At 48.1% G+C, this 18,062-nt stretch overlaps 1 protein-coding gene across 3 annotated transcripts in view; it reads left to right on the top strand.

Annotated features, from left to right (window-relative positions):
• The window catches only part of CCDC85C (coiled-coil domain containing 85C), a 108,516-nt gene that overhangs the window by 74,860 nt on the left and 15,594 nt on the right, over positions 1 to 18,062 (top strand). For 2 of the 3 annotated variants that reach the window (XM_035328790.1, XM_035328789.1), the window contains exons 4-5: positions 153 to 191; positions 7,035 to 7,139. In XM_035328790.1, the coding sequence (XP_035184681.1) occupies positions 153 to 191; positions 7,035 to 7,139 (144 nt within the window). The remainder of the gene's footprint in view (positions 1 to 152; positions 192 to 7,034; positions 7,140 to 18,062) is intronic. The other variant, XM_035328791.1, reaches the window with a different exon arrangement.

The following is an 18,062-nucleotide window of genomic DNA, read 5'->3' as shown; positions in this document are numbered from 1 at the left end:
GGGGGTGAAGTTCAAATAGTAGTATTATCCTGTCAAATGTTGCATAAAAACAGTTTACTTTGGTCATCTGTGGTAAAGATAGAATTTATCCGGGATGATAAAGTATCTTTTTTTTTTGGCTTAACTTATAATGTTCTTTTGTTCCCTTCTAGTTGGCTGACTGCAACAGCTTGCCACGAAATTTCAGTAAGGTAGAGAAAGCTAATGCATCCGCAAACAGCTTTTTGGATCTGGGGGCTGCCTTTCAAAATTGGTGCTGGTTGTTCGGGGCTCTGATTGCTTGTTCTTTCACATGCTAATGTCAGCGATTTCCATTTTTTAATCATCTGAATGTATTAAATATGCCTCTAATTATTTTTGATTTGAATCCTGCACTTGTGCAAAAGACATTTGTTAGTAAAATCTAGAGTTTTGACCAACTTCAAATCAAAGCCATTTACCTACACGAGAAGTTGGTACTTCCAGCTAAATCGCTGCAGGACCAGCGTGTGTTTGGAATAAGAGCAAAAGATTTCAAGCTAAACCTTCCATTTAATTACCCAGTTGAAAACAATGGGTTGTTGAGTGTCAAAATTGAGGCAGTTTCAATTACAGGAACAATTATGGTGTAGAAAATTGTTGCCGGTAGGTTTAAGAATTTATACTGCAGTGACAGGCAAGTAATTCAGGTATTGGGCAGTACAGCAGTCCATAAAGACTAACCTGGTGAACTGAAATAAAACCTTCCTCCTTTTTTTGATCCCAAATATATATAATCAAAAGCCTCAATCAAAAAGGCAGGGTTTTTCATCCGTCCAAGATTTATGGGGTATAACTAGAATATGAAATAAGAATTACTTTTTTTTTTTTTTTTTTTTCATATAGACATTTTTTCATATAGAGAATTCCCCAAACTGTAAGCCCAAATCCTTATGGGCCTACATGGTCAGAATGGGATGTCTTTGCCCTATTGTTAGGGACCAGTTTCATTGTGATGATTAAATTAGAGAGGAAGGAAATCCTGTGCTTTGTAAAAGAATGAAGTAACCACTAAAAAATGGAAATTGCTTGTCTCTCTAAAGGCTGGCTGTCAGCGGGGCTTGTTCATTTGCCCCAACAAAATCTTCTGCACTGGTGTCAAGAAACGTATCTTCTATTGCCAATACCGAGTTCATCACAATATTGCTTTACATTTGATTGTGCTTCATGTTAAGATACCTTATTTCTTCTAAAGTTATGTTTATTAGGAGATAAAATGTTAATAAATTTAAGGTGTGTGTGATCTCTTGAATTTAGTGCTGGTGGGTCTGTGTTGTAGGAGAACAAAACTGATGATTCTAAAGCCTCCAAACTGACCTCCCCCCGGGGAGTCTGCTGTTGGTGACTCGCGGGTGGTTGATCCTGCTCTTAATTCTGTATGTTTTTCCATGCCTTCCTTGAGGGGCTCCTCAGAGGTAAACACAAAAGTGCTTACTGCTGGAAGAGGCTTTGTAGTCCTGGCCTTTGACTTGGTGCTTGGTTTTCTCCCGCGTGGCATGGGGATGAGGAGAGGAAGCTTTCGCAGGGCAGGAGGTTACAAATGAGCTAAGAAGAGGCACGAGCAGCACCTCAGGAGCTCAGACGTCGTCCTCAGGTGCCGGCAGGGCTGTCTCTCTGGCTCCCGCTGCACACCAGCAGGCCGTGGGTCTCCAGCAGCTCATCACCACATCTGCCCAGCCTCCACAGGTGCCTGGGATGCGTGCAGGCACGGGATGCTTGTGGGAAGACACCTGAACTGCTGCAAGGTGACCCCACGGTCCGGAGGGAGAAGCTGTGATTCTTAGTAAAGGCTTTAATATTTCTGTAGGGCACAGAGTCAAACCGATCATTTATGATTCTTTTTTTCTTTTTTTTTAACCTCTGTTCAGCCTTCAGCTGTTACAATTTATGTGAAAGGAGAAAATAGTGTTTTCAATTAAAGGCTACTTATGTAACGACCCTGTTTTGAATGCTAATTCATGAATTACTGGAAGCTGACAGTGTCGCTTTTTAATTTTCCTCAGTCACTTCAGCACATAATTCTAACTGAAATCGTTCCTTTTTTTTGCTAATCTCTTTCATAAATACTGAAAATATCTGTCAAGTAAATTTCTGCCCCTTACTGAATTTAACTTCTGTTGCGAACAGTCCGTTTTGTGAGATCAAAGTGCTTCAGAATTAAATGCTTGCCTTCTTTTTTCTCCCTTCCAGCAGAAGTAGCACCAAAGTGTAACAGAAAAGATAATTTGTCTGACTTGTCCATAAGTTTTCAACGCTTTATCTTCACAGTTGGTTCAACATGGCCATAGCACTGATCTGACTTTACTGGACAGAAACAGAAAGGAAAAATAAATGTTTCTTCATAGTACCTTGACCTTAAAATACCACAAACACCATCCATCTTCTTGTGTTATTTGTGTTATTTTCAAATTGAATCACTCAGCACATCAGGTCAAAAAGTCAGAGGCCACCATTTCTTCTCCCTGCTGGAAGAATGGAAAGCTTTGATAGGCACAAGTGTTTGCTGATTTTTAAAATGTAGTTGTAGGACTTGTTAAGCACCGAGACCTTAATTTCTAACTAAAATAATTAAACAATAAATTGTTTTATATGGAAAATGCTTACCACTTTCTACCCCTGGTAATCATCAAATTGCTTCCATTTTGTACAGCAACAGAAATTTGGGTTTGCAGTCCATTTTTACAAAAAACAGTTTGGTCCCACTCTTTTCTCACTGATACGAGTAGGTAAAGCTGCCTTCCCTGCCAGGAGGAGCATGTTTAGGTCCATTTCTTTCATAACGGGGCTGACAAAGATCTCAGGCTTTGGTCCAACAGCAGTATATTCCGGGGTCAGTTCAAGTTCTGCCTAGCAGAAAAATGCAGTGATAAATGTCACGTCATTACTTGCAGATAATAAAGAGTTATTGTGTCTGGAGGACCACTGTGGAGCTGTCAGAGGGGCAGCAAGCAGCGCAGGTTTGTGCTGAAGGCAAAGGCGTTTTATCAGCTGGTGAAGGGAGGCAACAACACGTAGAGCGGCACTGGGGTAGACCTAAGGGAAATTTCACATTTCTGCACTGCTGCGAAAGGCAGGAGATGTTTATTTCCTTTCCATTTCATTTTTTAAATTATTTTTTTAACATTTGGATGAAACAAGTGTTTGAAAAAAATTTCACAAGTAAAAGAGCAAGAGCTACTCCAGAGTAGACAGTGCCTAGTTTTTGGCTTTTGATGGGGACAAGGGTACTTCAGGATGTGCAAGTTGTAAATTTGAACAGGCCAAGACTGAATATGTCTCAGATCTTTCTGTTTCCCTTTCTTTCAATGTCCCTCATCTCTCTGCACATCAGCCTAGAAAACATTCCCCCCCAAGTTCAAATCTCTTCAAGCTCTCTCCCATGGAAAATTTTAGTTCAGATGGAAATTATTTGCTGATAAATTCCTTGAAACTCCAGAAATGTGAAGTGATTTTACCAGAAGGGTAACTTACTATAGACATGTTGCACATTAATTGAGATGATCCCCAACAATGATGATGAACAGAGATGATCAGCGATTGTACTTTTTTAAAATGCCATTCTGACTAGAAAAGCAATTTGGGATCCACTTACATCTCAGTAATGAAAATTGGGTAAGGTAATAAGAGATTTCATTTTGTGAGTGAATTGACAATGCAAATACCAGGATTTTTAATTTAGATTTAAGTGGAGTAATGGCTACTCATTCTGATGCATCATTAGTCATATTGCTTTTTAATGAGGGATTCACTTTCTTTTTCTGCTTAGCTCCAACACTGATACCAAGCCCAACAAAGGTGTAAATGTTTAGGGAGGTCTGGTGAATATGCACCACTACCATTTTAATTTAAAAAAGAAAGGAAAAGCAATTTTCCTTCTATGGCAAAAAAATGCACTTTTGGTTTTAGTGCAAGAAAAATAAACAGTGCAGAACTGTGATTGCTGGGCTGTTGTAGAAATTACTTAGAGTAAGATGTGATTTGAAACAAATTGTAGAAAGTGTAGAAGTAAAACTGCATTGAGTGGAGTGCTCATGAAAGGGACTGGCCTTCCTACCGACAACAGTAGGACAAAGTAGTTCTTTGGTCATCTCCAACACAGATACCTTATAAGTACTGGCAGATGATGATGATTCTTGATTCTACCAAGCCCACCCCATACCCAGAACATCTAATTCCTGTTTCGGGTATATCTCTGTCCCACAGTTTTGTTTCTTAGATTTCTTTGTTTTGGATTGTGTTTCCCCCCTCCCCCTCTTTTTTTTTTTTTTTTTTTTTTTTTCTTTCTTTTCTTTAATTAAGGGCTTGTTTTCATGTTCGTTGAACTCAGTGGGAATCTTTCCATCAAATTGAATGCATTAGATCAGATTCGTCAGCAGCAGTCACTGAAACAGCCTAACAATAGTTATGTCACACACAAGTGCACTGTCTTAAATGGGATTTGTTTTAAAAAAGCGATTGAACTAATCCATTATAAACACTTGTAAGAGCAGGGGTTTGACTGTGTCAGTGTATTTACCAACACAATTTGAACCAATTTAAGCCAAATTGAAATTAATGCAGACTCTTGCTCCAGGCTGGAGCATAGGTCAGTTAAATTAAATCAGTTTAAACCAGTGTATTTATAGCCGCTGTAGTGTTGTGCGCTGACCAGCCGTAGCATCAGCGTCCTTCCCTCCTCTGGTGGGCAAGGCATTTTGACTTCTGCAAGGACAACTTGTAGCGTGATGAAGCACATGCTATGTCCAACACAGGCCAACCCATGGAGATTCCTGGGGCAAGAGAAGAAGTTTCTGGAGAACAGGAAGAACTGTCCACCTGATCTCTTTCTGATGTCCGTTTCTGCACACCCAGTTCCCCACAAACACGTGGCACGCTGCCTGTCCCAGCGCCGTTTGCAGAAGTCTGAAGCGATGTGGATGAACCCAGGGCTCTGAACATGGATGAAGTGCTCGTCCTTACAGAGCACAGCCTGTGAGGAGGTCTCTGACTTCAGGGGGCTCCAGCACACAGCTCCAGCCCCGCATTTTGGCCGTGCTCTTTTCTTCTGCTTTTCCCTTGCCCATGCAAGGGCCCATTTGTCACAGGTGGCAGGGAAGGGTCCATCAGCTCCCGGAATGACATGCTGAAGGGGTGGGTAGCAGAGGGTCAGGACCTCTCTGGGAGGTCTCTGCTCCCCCCCACATGTACACCAATGAAGAGGCAGTTGTATGCAGCAGGGCAGTGGAAGCAGAACCAGCCAGGTTAAAATCCTTTCAGTGTAACCACCAACAGACCCCTGCACGTCACAGGTCTGGGGCAAGGCCAGGAGAATAAAGACCTTGTCATCATCTTCCATTCTGACCTTCCAACCATCCTCTGAAAGGATTTATGCTGGTGCTCAGTTTTGTACCTGTCACTTTTTAGCTACAGAACAAGTAATCTCCTTCTTCAAACCCTTCAGTTTCTGATTGTTGTGGAATGCAAACGAAACGTAGGCCGTGATCCTCTCCGATGCCACCTTGTAAATCCAAGGGAATCCCAGCAATCCGCTGTGCTGAAGCCATTCCACATCGCTCGACTCTGAGATACAGCAGCTCCCAACAGATAGATGATGCAGGACTAGCATCCATTTCTCATGACGACTTTCTTGAAGACTGTCTTTCCCTTCACAGCTTGTAAAATGAAAGTCGATAGGCCGAGTGGGCCGGAATGGTTGTGAACACACTGGGTCACACAGGGTGTTTTTTTTTTCTCCAGAATACAGCATTTTGAACTAAGACAAAGGCTGAACACATGGCGACGAGAAAATGTTTTTGACACTGATGGAAAATGATGTATCCAGTCTGAATGCACTCATTCTTCTCTGTAAAGCGGGAGCAAGGAACAGAAATGAACTCTCCGTATTTCTGAGATCTGTGCGCAGCCACACTCCCTGAAGTCTCGGTTATGGTCAGGCCTTTGGGGTCACTGAGGGTTTTTTTATATACAGTTGAGCTGATTTATGAGACTTCCCGTTAAATTTTATTGCACCAGTGGTTTTTCTTTGGTTCTTTTGAAGTGGAAAACATCATTTCTGCGGCAGATGCAAGTCAGAAGCCTTAATGGAACATAAAAATCTAAAAGATCATGATTTTATAGCTTTAAAATGAAAGACAGTGCATTGCTTTATACTCTTAAAAATATGTAAAGTTAATGAGGATATTTATTGCTAATAAAAAGATACGATCTTCTCCCAGGCCCTTGATTCTGGCTACTTGTATATTGGCTTTTTATGGGTGTACTTTCATAAAGGAAGAACTCTTCTCTTTCTAAGACTGTCCTATTTTGGAATGACAGAATGAGAGAACAAGTAACACGAGGCAGAAATTTTGTCCTGAGGTGATTAAGGTTCTCCTTACACCCAGTGCTGCCGCTTCCTTTGAGTGCCTACGATTGATTACATTTATCTCCGTGGTTTGTCGAGTCACATAGATTACCTTTATTTACATGACTCCCTTTAAGGCTTGTGGGTGCACACTAACCGATAGCCAAGTAAGAAACTGTTACTTCCACACACCTATTGCAAGCTTAGGTGAGTTACACCAGCACTATTTACAGACTCATTGCTGTTCACCTGCAGGTGATTGCAATAGCTGACATTGTTTGAAAAAGATCTAGAAAACGTCTCCTGATGGATTTATTTTACTGATTTGACTTTAATCTGGAGGTGGAAAACTATGTTTTCATTTGCATCTTAACAAATGCTTTTAACTAACATGTATGAATGCAGGTAAATAAAAAATGCCTTCTCGCTGTATCATTTAATGGAGTAGACCTTGAGAGGTTAACTTCCAGCTGCTTGCAAATGCTTTCTCCAGGTGTGGGCATGGGAAGAGCGTTTTATTACTAATGGTCACTTTAACTGCTGTTGCAGGGAGAAGTTACGGAATGCTCACAGTAAAGAAATGGTTGTGGGAAAGCTAATCCAGCAGAAGGGACACAGCTTTCCTTCTTCTTGCTAATACAGACTGTCCTATTTTCTGTCTTTGTCATTGCAGCAGTCCAGCACTGGGGATCTGAGGACTCTGAGGAAAGGGTTATCCCCGTACCACTCCGAGTCACAGCTGTCCTCCCTGCCACAGTATCAAGATGCCCTGCAAAACGTAAGATCCTTTTCCTTGCCTATACAGACAAGAATTGTAGCTTTCCTGGGAAGTGGGCAGAGAACGATGGGGCTGCACACAGAGATTAAGGGGGCAGCTCGCCCTGAAACCAGTGGTCTACAAAATAAACCCAGCTGAAAGTTGCAGCTGTTTGAAGGAAGGGGAGCCCCTGGAAACACTGAGTTTTACCTCCGAACATTTTGGATCATTAACTTCCCTGTGCAGGTTTTTTGGCTAACTGACAGTCACTGTTGTGTGTATTTTAATGCAAGGGTGAGCCTTGTTATACCTGCCGCTCCTTGTTCATAAATGCCCTTTATGCCTGCTGTCAAGAAGCCACTCTTGGGTGACGCAAAAAATGTTGTGCCAAGAGTCTGACAACATGTAGTCAGGATTGCTGCAGTGATTAAGTTCTTAGGACTTTTCATTTCAGGTTCTCCTGTAGCACAAATGAGGTTTATGTTTCCTGAGATTTGCCTGTGTTGCTTCTTCTCACATGACAGAATAATCTTGGTTAGAGGCAGAGAAGGCTCTTGCGAAAGACAAATGCCGTGCTGCTGCCGGGGCTCCTCCCCGCGGTCCCGCAGCGCACAGATGACTGTCTTCCAGATGTTTGCCCAAGTGCCTGGGACACCACCTGTGCTGGTGACAATTGTACCTTGGCTGCCTGCTCTTTTTCTCTATGTTTAGCGTTCCTTTTAGAGTTGTAAATGACGTGGGGAAAGGAATAATTTAAGAAAGATTATGTAGATAAAACTCCATGCAGTGTGAAAGGAGAGCCCAGAATGAATGGAGGACCTCCAGCCAAAACCAAAAACCAGCACCAAGGCAAAACCACGTACATGAAATGGAAGGCTGAATATCCTCTTCTTTGTTCCCCATGCAGCAGCCAGGATACTTCACAAGGAGGGCACAGGGGGTTTGGCCTGGGAAATGCCTTCCCTGTAGAGCTGCTCTGGGGCATTTTGCTTCACTTCCCTTGTATGAGGAGGCTGGGGGGAGCCTGCTCTGCCTGCTCTGCTCTATTCATACCAAAATGCCTTTGTTTTGGGGCTTGATAAGATACGTTGTTTTTGTGATGAAAGAGAACGATCGCAAATCCCTGCAGATTTCTCTGAGTATCTCAGGCACCTCCCAGAAAGTGGGCGCTTAGACATACCTGCCTTTTTCTGCAGCTTTTTTTGACAGCAGGCATGAGTTTGTGCGAAATCGTTCCTCTGTGTGTGTACAGGCTTCATTCGGGTGAGTGATGGCGGACAATCGGTGTCGGCTCCGCACCTGTCACGTCTGCAGGGTTTCATCATTGTCTCTGTCCGTGCAACTATGTGGGGAAGTTACTCAGTACATCCCTCACTGTCTCTGGGTTTGCACACAGGTATCACTCCATTTCTCCACGGCCCTGACGTACCTCAGTTAATGAAACCGTTTGTTTTCTCTAATGAATCCTGGATCATGGACACCAGAGCGTGCTCAGGACACAGAATCAGACGACACTCACAATTGCAGTCTGTGCAGATGCTCTGGCTGTTCATTCAGGCAGAGAATTACAGATTTGTTCTGTGGTGTGCCGCAGTTACCAAATATCCAGTAGAAGTCCCAGGCCTTAGTTCCCAGGCCATTGCAAGGAAAGGGACAGGCTCCAAGGCAAGCAGGTTGGGGTGGCTTGACCCTTCCCATCACCAGCAGCCCCCAGACCAACTCATCGTTGAGTGCAGTGATGTCCCAGGCACAGGAGCTGACTTTGGGCTACCTCTAAGTGTTGTACTGCTGAGGATCCACCAGCCAGCTAGGTGTCGGGGTGCCACTGATGGAAATGGTCCCACGGCATCCTTGGAGAACTCGTGCTTTCCTTTGTTAACCTGGGCTATTGCTTTGTCTTTGTACTTTGGTTCTCTGTGGTACCTGAAACAGATTTTTTCACCCATGTATGTTTTCTTCACGGCTGTGTCATGTGGATGGGACAGCACTTGGGGTGAGTTATCACACTCCAGTTAGGAGCCCTCTGATTTACCGCAGGGAGCCGTTTGCTACAGGGGAGTCTCAGGTCTGTGGCTAGGGAGTGCAGAGAAGGTGATGCTCAGCCTGTCCTGGAAACTCGTCCAGCTCAGAGTCTGGAGTTTGTAACAATACCATGGGGAGGTACTGACCTGAAGTTCTGTTTGTTGGCACTGTCTAAGGAGCCTAGATTGCCCATTCATATGGTCTCACCTCTGGTTACTGAGATGAAAGTTACATTTCGCTAACACTGAGAATTTTAGAAGAAAAATGGCAGTTTCAGGCAATTGGCATTTGCAGGGGAAGAGGACCCCTCTCAGCATGGTTCTGTGAATCAGGACCGGGATCCCTGTCTGCCGTCGTGGAGGGACTATCCTCCCGTGAACACGTGTAGTTTCTTTCACCTCTCCGTACCTCAGTATTTCCCTCAAAGGGACTGGGTGGGAAATCACCCACCCCATAGCATGGTTTTCAGGCATTTCTTTATCACTAAGTTAAACAGCACTAAGTGCTCCAGGATCCTCCAGGGATGCCTCCTAAAAGGCAGTAGTTAATTTTTGGAACACTACAGCATTGCTGTAGAGTTGTTTCTCTCACAGGCTTTCTCCATCATTAATCTAGTGATGAATGAAGACTGGGAGGTGGGATTGCGCTCTCTGTAAAGTTACCTTACTCAGTGCTTAACCTGTTGTGCACATCTAATAATTGCTGGGTACGATCCCGACGTGGGGGGGAACGTATGGGGGACAAGGAAATTCCCCATCCACAGCAGCAAGGCTGCTAATTTGTTACTAATGGTCACATTTCAGCAGTTCATTTACTAAGAGGTAGAATCTCGGTTGCTGGTTTCTGGACTGTGGGAGATCTCTAAGCAAAGCTGAGGATGAGTGCTGGGGCTGCGGCATGGCCCACAGCTTGTGTCCCTGTTGTTTCTCCGCTCCTTTTGGCGTCTGCCTCTTGTTGGGTGCTGTGGCAGCCTGCACAAACGCACAGCCCCTGCAGCAGTCCACAGTCCTGCCCGCCGCCCCGCGGCCGTGCCAGGCACGTCTTGGTGCCCAGCACGGGAAGGCAGCCCGGAGGCAGCCCGTGCTGTGGCTGGAGGTGCCTTCACCTTGACAAGCTCCTAAGCCATTGTGAGGAGCCGTTTATCCGCATTGGCCTGAAACACCGTTAAAGGTGAACCAGCCTTTTACTAACAGCTGGAGCTAGCCTGGCTGGCTTAGACTTAAAACCTAGCAGCAGTGTTGGTGTGATTTGTAATAGGAATCCTGCCCTTGGTGGGAATAACTGCGGAGGTCTGCAATGAAACATTAGGGCTAGGGATGGAAATGTGTGCGTGAACACACCAGGAGGAATGCTTGAGCGAGGCATGCGGGAATGGCCCGTGCTGATAACCAGAGACACAACTGACAGCAAACAACTGGGCAAACACCGGGGGATGTGTGGTTTGCATCAGGACCAGGAGGTCCGTGCTTTGATAAGGGCACAGCACAGCTGGCTCGTCGCTGGAAGACTCATTCCCTGATAAGGGGGGAGTGGCGGCGGGGTTACAGGGGATGTGCCATCGCGCTGCCTGCTGTTCTGGGGGAAGGCTTAGATAAGGTACCCGAAAGGAGGGAGAGGAGACAACAGGCAGCAGCTTCATGGGGTTTATGGGGGGTGAGTAAGCAGGACTCTGAGATAAAGATCAGCCCATAATAACCACTGACTCGTGAAGGCTGTAAAAAATCAGTGCAAAAAACACCAGTTCTCTGCCATCAGTAAGAGGAATGCCAGAGCTGTCACTGGGACTCGCTAGCTGGTGGCCCTGTCCCCAGTGTCAGACCACACCACGTGGACACGCACCTTTAGGTGAGTGCGTTTGTAGGTGTGGGGGTGTCAGTGGTGTCGCTTTGGGTTCAAATAAATATTGCCTTCCCCTTCCTAAGGTTTTGTGTGGAGTTGGCACTGCGCTAGCTTTGTGCGTGATCCCTTGCTGAGGGGCAGGAGCCCCCGCCAGTGCGGGAGGATGGGGCTGGAGGAAGGCATCTATGGTCATCCCAGGTCCTGAGCTCTGAGTCCCCAGGGAAAAGTGCCTGTGGGTATGCTTTGCGAGGGCTGAGCAAATCTCCTTCTTTCAAGAAGACAGAGGTGATGTTGCCATTGCCCACCCTAGCAGTCCCTGCTGTAAGTACCTCCTGAAGAAAAGTGAGATTTGCTCCCCCCAGGTATCCCACCCTGCATCTCTCAGGAGTCTGCTTGAGACTGGAGGCCAGGCTGGGAAGAGACAGTACCTTCCTCCTTCCTAGATCTATCCCAAAACAAGACCTGGGAGGTCCGCAGGGAAGCACAGGTGAGCAGGACAAGTGTGGTGCCGTAGCAGAGAGGTGGAGGCACTCGGCGGAGGGGAGCTCCATCCTGGGCTCCATCCCTGCCTCCCATTGCATTTTCTCCAGCGACTGTTTCCTCCAAAAAGCAAAGCCTGGGTCTGGGGCTGAGCTCAGGCTGCCTGGCTGGAGCACCATGTTTCTGCTCGCCTCTGCTCCTCTGGCGTGCTTGGCTCCTGCCCTTGTCTTCCCCCGTCGCCACCGGCCACGTTTTGTAGCTTTGCAAAGACGCTCGTGGAGAGCGTATTCCGTTTACCATATGGCACGTACGTTCTGATAAAAACAAACCCAAATGTTTGTGGTGTGTAGGTGTAAAGAGAAGCCGTGAGATGGGGTGGAAATGGGTGACGGGAGACTCCTCGGCTGACGTGCCGGCTGTCTGCTGAGCCTGCGGCAGAGGCGGCGAGGGGAGGTGGTGCGAGGGCACGCAGCGCCTGAACCCAGCACACTGCCAGTCCTGTCTTCTTCCAGCTGGAGCTACGGTGGTCTTGGTCCTCTCTGATACAAGGGTTAGGGCAGAGCAGCAGCAAGAAAATGACTCAGTCTCTCTCGCTCAGCTCCCTGCAGGGGCATTACCAAATTTATCCTGCACCAGCCTGGCATCAGCAGAGAGCAGAGGGAAATGTGGCTGTGGCCCAAGCCTGGTCCCGGCGGGGGGCACCCGGGGCAGGTTTGCTCATCCCTCCCATGGCTCGCGTGGGAGTAAATCCATTCACCTCCGGGAGGAGAACTGGACTGGCTTCTTAGAGCCAGCCTGGCTTTTAAAACCAGGTTTGAAACAGCCAAAATCGACAGCTCCCATCACACCAGGGCTGGTGGCCAGCGGCAGCACCCGGAGCCCTGTGAGTTTTGCTGCTCCTGCTGGGTGTGCCAGAGGAGGACACCCCGCTGGGGCCACCGATCGCCCTCCCTGCGGCCAGGCTGCCTTTGTGGGCGCGGGGAAACAATGGCAGGAGGCAGCTCCTTCCCGCTGGCACCGCCGGCACTGCCGCGCTGCTGCCGCGGAGCAGACAAAGGCAGAAATTCACGGCGGCCCTTCTGCCGCTGCAGCAATAGGCTGCGGGAGGGAAAATAAAAATGAAAGGTTTGTGGGGAGAGAGGCAGAAATTCGCAGCCCGGGGAGGGCCTTTGTGAAACTTCAGAGTGTATTGCGAGTGGCTGAGAGCAAGCCAATGCATTTTGAAAGGCAGCCGCCCGTCATCAGCTGCTGTTGTGGGGTCTCTGAGCAGTGGGTGGCTTGTTTGCCCACTGCAGCCAACCAGCACAAAGTTGGGCAATGACAAAGTTTGGGGATTTGATGGGCAAAAGAGGCGCTGACGGTCCATATCCGTCAGCCACCGACCGGTACAGGTAACTGCGAGGGGTGGGAACAATTAGTGTTCTGATCCTCTGCTCTTCATTCTCACCTTCATTGCCATGGGTGTTAAGTGTGGGGCTGTCAGTGGGTCTGGGCTAAATACAAGGGCTCTGCTGCAGACCCTCACGCCCCAAAACCTCGGAGCAGGCTGCTTCACCAGCAATGGCCAGAGCAGCCAAGCGGAGGTGGAGACCTGGGGAGAGTTGTGGCCTTGGGGACAACTGGCATCTGCACGCCGTCCTCCGCCCACGTGGACGTTTCCAGCTGGGCCATCCCCAGACCAGGGGATGTGCTTCAAAGTCAGGGAAGTCTTAAAAATACCCGCTGCTTCCTTCTGAAATCCAGTGTGCTTGATGTTCCTCTGCTGAGAGCCAGCACCTCTCCAAATAGTTGTGCTGACAGTGCCCCTGTGAGTCAGCTGCAGTTAGTGCACTGCGTCCGTGGGCGCAGCGTGGGCTAGTTCTGTCCAGAGCACTCCTGTTTGTTTCTGTCAGGTGGTTACGGGCTGAAAGTGCTCCGAATCTGTCATGGTGGGAATAATTTCATAGCCTGGGGGGCAGCTGAAGATGGCAGTGGTGCTTTTTGACGGCATACACCAAAGGACAACTGCTCTCCCTTCGTATCCGCAGCCGGAGGAAGCTGTCTCAGAAGCTCGCAGGCACCGAGGAGTTTCCCGGGGCTGGAGCTGCGACCCACCGTTCGTGTGGGGCTGATAACAGACGCCCTTCCTGTTTGTAGTTGCGACCCGGTTGCAAACAATGTCCTAGCTTTGTTTATTCTGTCTCGGCAGGCGCTGAAAGCCTCCCTTCCCCTTGGTGCCCCGGCACAGCCCCTGCAGCGAGCGGGGTGCCCTGCCTGCCGGGGAGGACGGCTGTTGTTTTGTCCCCGATGTTTGTGCTCAGAAAGCGACGAAGCAGTTAAATCATTTCTCCATTAATCCAAAGGGCCGTGTAAGCACTTCGGGTTACTGAAGCAGATTTCCGTGAGCTCGGCGGAGGCCCTGCAGATGCACGCTGTCTGACGGGACGGCTGCGCTGTGCGGGCGGAGCCCGGCTCCTGTGCGGGTCCTGCGGTTAATTCATGGATTTGAGCGTCTCCGTGACCAGCTGCTTTCCGTGATTAAAGGGAGCAAATTAAGTCATGCTGAAGGAGATTAGCATCTGCAATAAAGCCCCTCCATTTGATAGGGAAGATGCTAATGGGGAGCACTGGTGACTCCTGCGTTCACTCCCGCTGGTGGCCAGGACCAGCGGGACGGCGTTGTGCTGGGAAGCTGGTGTCTTTCTGCCTGCGTCCCACTCGTCTCTGCTCACGTCTCTGGCGGCAGGGTGTCCGACCATTCACAGTCCCACACAGAGTGGGGCTCTGGGAATGCGGGACCACGCAGCCACTTCTGTGCACAAGGAGGGGCCGGTTGGTTAGGACTGGATGCCGGCAGGCTTTCTGCACAGTAGGCTCATAATGGTAATAACCAAGTGTCACCGTGCCTTTGGATCATCTGCCAGGCAGACTGGGCACGCAGCAGAGCTGAGTGCTCCCTGGCTGTGCTGAGGGTGTCCTGTGCTCAGGCATACAGCACTTGGCAGCGTGGTTTGCAGAGGAACCAGTGCTGGTCATTTCAAGAAGGAAATGTCCCCCTTGCAGCCAGCCAGGAGCCAGGGTGCCGTCAGTGTGGACCCCTCTGAGAGCAAGGCACAGCACCAGGGGCACAAGAAGATGCAGGAGGGAGGGAAGGGGCCTTAAAGGAAGGGAGAGTGAAATCAGCCTGATTTGTAGCCAGACAGCACGCTCACTTTTTTTGAGCTGTTAACCTCTCTGCAGCTGCACAGCAGTGGAGGAAGGGATGCAAAGCCCCAGAGCATCACACGCCCAGGGCTGGGGCAGGCAGAGAAGACTTTCCGTGCTCTGCCTGCCTCTGCCACCTGCGTCCCACGTGGCTGTGGGCATGTTACCATTGCCTCACTGCTTACTTGTCCCTCAGCGGTTCCCAATTTACAGAGCAGCGTGGGCACCTTGATTGATGTGCAGCGCCTGGATGGTGATGAGAGCTAAAGAAGGGCCCAACCTTAATTCAAACCTGGGTAAGTAGGCTGCAAACAAAGCCACCGTGAGATAAATCTTTGTGCCTGGGAATTTTATTGCGAGTTATCTGGCAGGGCCTGCCTATAATGTAATTTTCCTTGTTCTGTCTCGGCAATAAAAACTTCTAATATGATTCCATTTAGCTGTAACATTGTCTGAGGTACGCCATTAGAACATTGCGGTGTGTTTAATCGCATTTGAACCCTAAACGTCTGCTTGTTTTTGGAAATCATGGACAAAAATTAAAAGAAGAAGAAGATGTGAGGTTTGAAGCACTGATGTTTGTTCACATGCCCCACTTCGGGTCTCAGTGCCCGGGCTGTGGCTGCTAGTGGAGCACAGTCAGCATGCCACTTTCCTCTGGGTTTTGAAACTTAGCTCTCTTTTTGCAGCCTTTCTGAAGAGCAGGAATAGCTCTCTTGGAGCTGAGATAGGAGAGGATGTCATTAAAGCACAGAATATAATTGAGGAGAAGGAGATTGAAAACTGATGTCAGGACCAAGGTCTTGTGTCTTTTCAGATCCCTGGAGGAATCAAGGAGAAATTGTTTATCGGAATTTCATTGTTCCTCTTTGAGATTTCCAAACCAAAACCTATAAAAGAACAGACACCTGTCGTCCCCAGTTAGACTCTTTTCTTCTTGGATTCCGGAGTATTCCCATTATTATTACGAAACGTTCATATTTTAAGCCTTATTTTGCCTCTGTGGAGGTGTGCCATTATCGGGAGTTCCCAGCATGCGCTGTTACACTCTTATTAATTTTGTTCCTCCAAATACGTAGGAAGAATGGAGCATCGACCGCGGGGCCTTTCAGCATCTGTGCTGGACCACATCCCACGCAGCTAGACGGAGCCAGCACGGCCTCATTATGCAGCGTGGTCTGATGGCAGTGCCATCGTGCCTCGATGCGCAGCAGCCGCAGATGTTCTCCAGCAGCTGCACTTCAGGCCTCTGCTCCTCATTTTTGTGGTGTCAGATTAAAAAGGATCTTTGGCAGTATTTGTAGTCTTTTGGGTTTTCCTTCTGACACCAGCGCTGTTGCTTCAGTGATCCTTTTCGGGCTCCGGGCAGGGGCAGCGCGCTGGGGCTGCTTCTATCCAGTTTGTTTTCTGCTTTGGGTTTGAGGCTGCCACCAGGTCGTGCGTAATTCGTAGCAGGCAGAGAACTGCAAGATTTATCTCCTGTGCACAGCATGCTGCTGGAAGGGTCCTCTGACGTGAGAGACTGCAGGGTTCCTCCTCTTTTCTGAGCCTGTTAACGGTACAGCTGGACTGTGCATCTCCTCCCAGCCATCGGGCTTGAATTGCCAGCCCAGCAGGCTGGGCTCTGCTGGGAGGGTTCTGCGAGGGTCTCACACAGAACTGCGCTTCTTTACCAGACTTGTGGTTGGGCACCTGCACTGTAAGGCTGGCGAGCTGGGGAGGGCGCTGATGTGGGAATAATGAGCTCTTAGAGACAGCCACTCGCAGGCTGGTGCTCTCCCCACTGGGCAGCCTTCTTTTGGCAGTGTAACCGTGGCTGAAACAGAAGGAGGTGCGCCCTGTAATTCTACCAAGGTGAGCATTTGAAGCCCCGATGGAGATGTACACTAGTTTTCTTTTTAAATAACAAATTCCTCATGTAACTGGTGAGTTAAATGACCTAACTTCCAGTTTCATCTCTGCTGTTTTAAACCTGGAGCAACTCCAAAGCTGCTTGAGGCCACAGAGAATAAGAAACTTTGCCTTTTGAAATGACTCAGCCTCTCATTAGGTGGTTCAGCTTCAGCAGAAGTAAATGAGAAAAACAGCCAAGATTGTATTTCTCAACAGCCTTATTATAAATATTTTTTGCTGTCCTTTTCCACGAGTTCTGAGCTGTCTTTTAGTGCCGTTCATTTAAACAATTATGTGACATCCCAGCCATGTGTTGGAGGATGAAGAGCGAACCGTCTCTGAGCTACCGAGCTCTCTGAAAGCCTAGCGAGTGGAAAAACCCCGGACATCTAGTATAGAGAGTGCACGTCTGACAAAACCAAGCAAGGAGAAGAAATTGAGAGTGATGCATGCCCCCAAACACTTGGTATCACGTTTTGCCCATATGGACAATTCCTGCTCTGTAGGATGTAACCAGATGAACCTTGCTATTATTGTCTGTCAGGGTGCTGAGTCAGGCGTGTTCCCATGGCTGTGGAAGCGTCAGCTCTGAGGAACAGGAAGGGCACGGGGTGCTGCAGTGGTGGAGGTCCTCAGGAGCTGAGGGAGAGTCCTGGGGTGCAACCGTGGTAGTCCTTACCCCGTTTTCCAAATGTGTCTGCTTTAGGCATGAGAAATCTCTTCTATCTTTGTGATTTCAGCTACTGCCTTAATGCTGACTTCCTGAGATTTCCTCCTCCATCCTGCCCTCCTGCCCTTCTTCCAGTCTCCCATCTCTGATTCCCCCTCCCCTAAATGTCATCTCAGCTGTTTTCCTGCTGGATAAAACACACATCCTTTTTCTTCCCACTGCCTCCCTTCTCTCCCACTGCTGGCAGTTTTCCAGTTCGGCAATCTTGACCTTATCTCCAATTCCTTCCATTTCCTCCCCTTCAGCTAACACTATGGGTGAACTCTGCCCGTTTTCCTCTCCTCCATCCTCCAAGGGCCGGCCGTGCATCCTGCTGGGTATGCTGTCATTCCCTGCCTTGCTCACTCTAGCTCCCCTCTTTTCTGGCCTCCTTCACGTTTGCCTCAGTGCAGGAAGCTGACAGGAGTTTGGCTAAAGCTTGTTTGTGAACCACACTGCGATCAGTGGCAATGAAGCCCCTCAACATCTTTATAAAGCTTTTGTCTGGAAAGAGCATTCTCTAGGGGTACACTTGTACAATCTAAGTGTAATGATAAATATTAAGCTGTCCTTGGTGGTGTACACTATTTCCTGGCCACACGTGGGGATTTTTACTTGGTGCCCATAGCTGCAGAGAGCAGGGATATTGGTGAGATCCTTCCTTGCTCCCTTGCTTTCTTCATGTGCCTGTTTGGCTGTTTGTGGTTGTCCTGGTTTCAGTTAGGACAGTTATTTTCCCTCCTAGTAGCTGGTAGGGTGCTATGTTTTGGATTAGGATGAGAAGAGTGCTGATAACATGCTGATGTTTTAATTGCTGC

Source organism: Oxyura jamaicensis, chromosome 5, assembly GCF_011077185.1.
Source record: "Oxyura jamaicensis isolate SHBP4307 breed ruddy duck chromosome 5, BPBGC_Ojam_1.0, whole genome shotgun sequence".
Lineage (NCBI taxonomy): Eukaryota > Metazoa > Chordata > Aves > Anseriformes > Anatidae > Oxyura > Oxyura jamaicensis.
The sequence above is the reverse complement of the archived record's forward strand: the minus strand, read 5'-3'. Positions and strand labels throughout refer to the sequence as shown.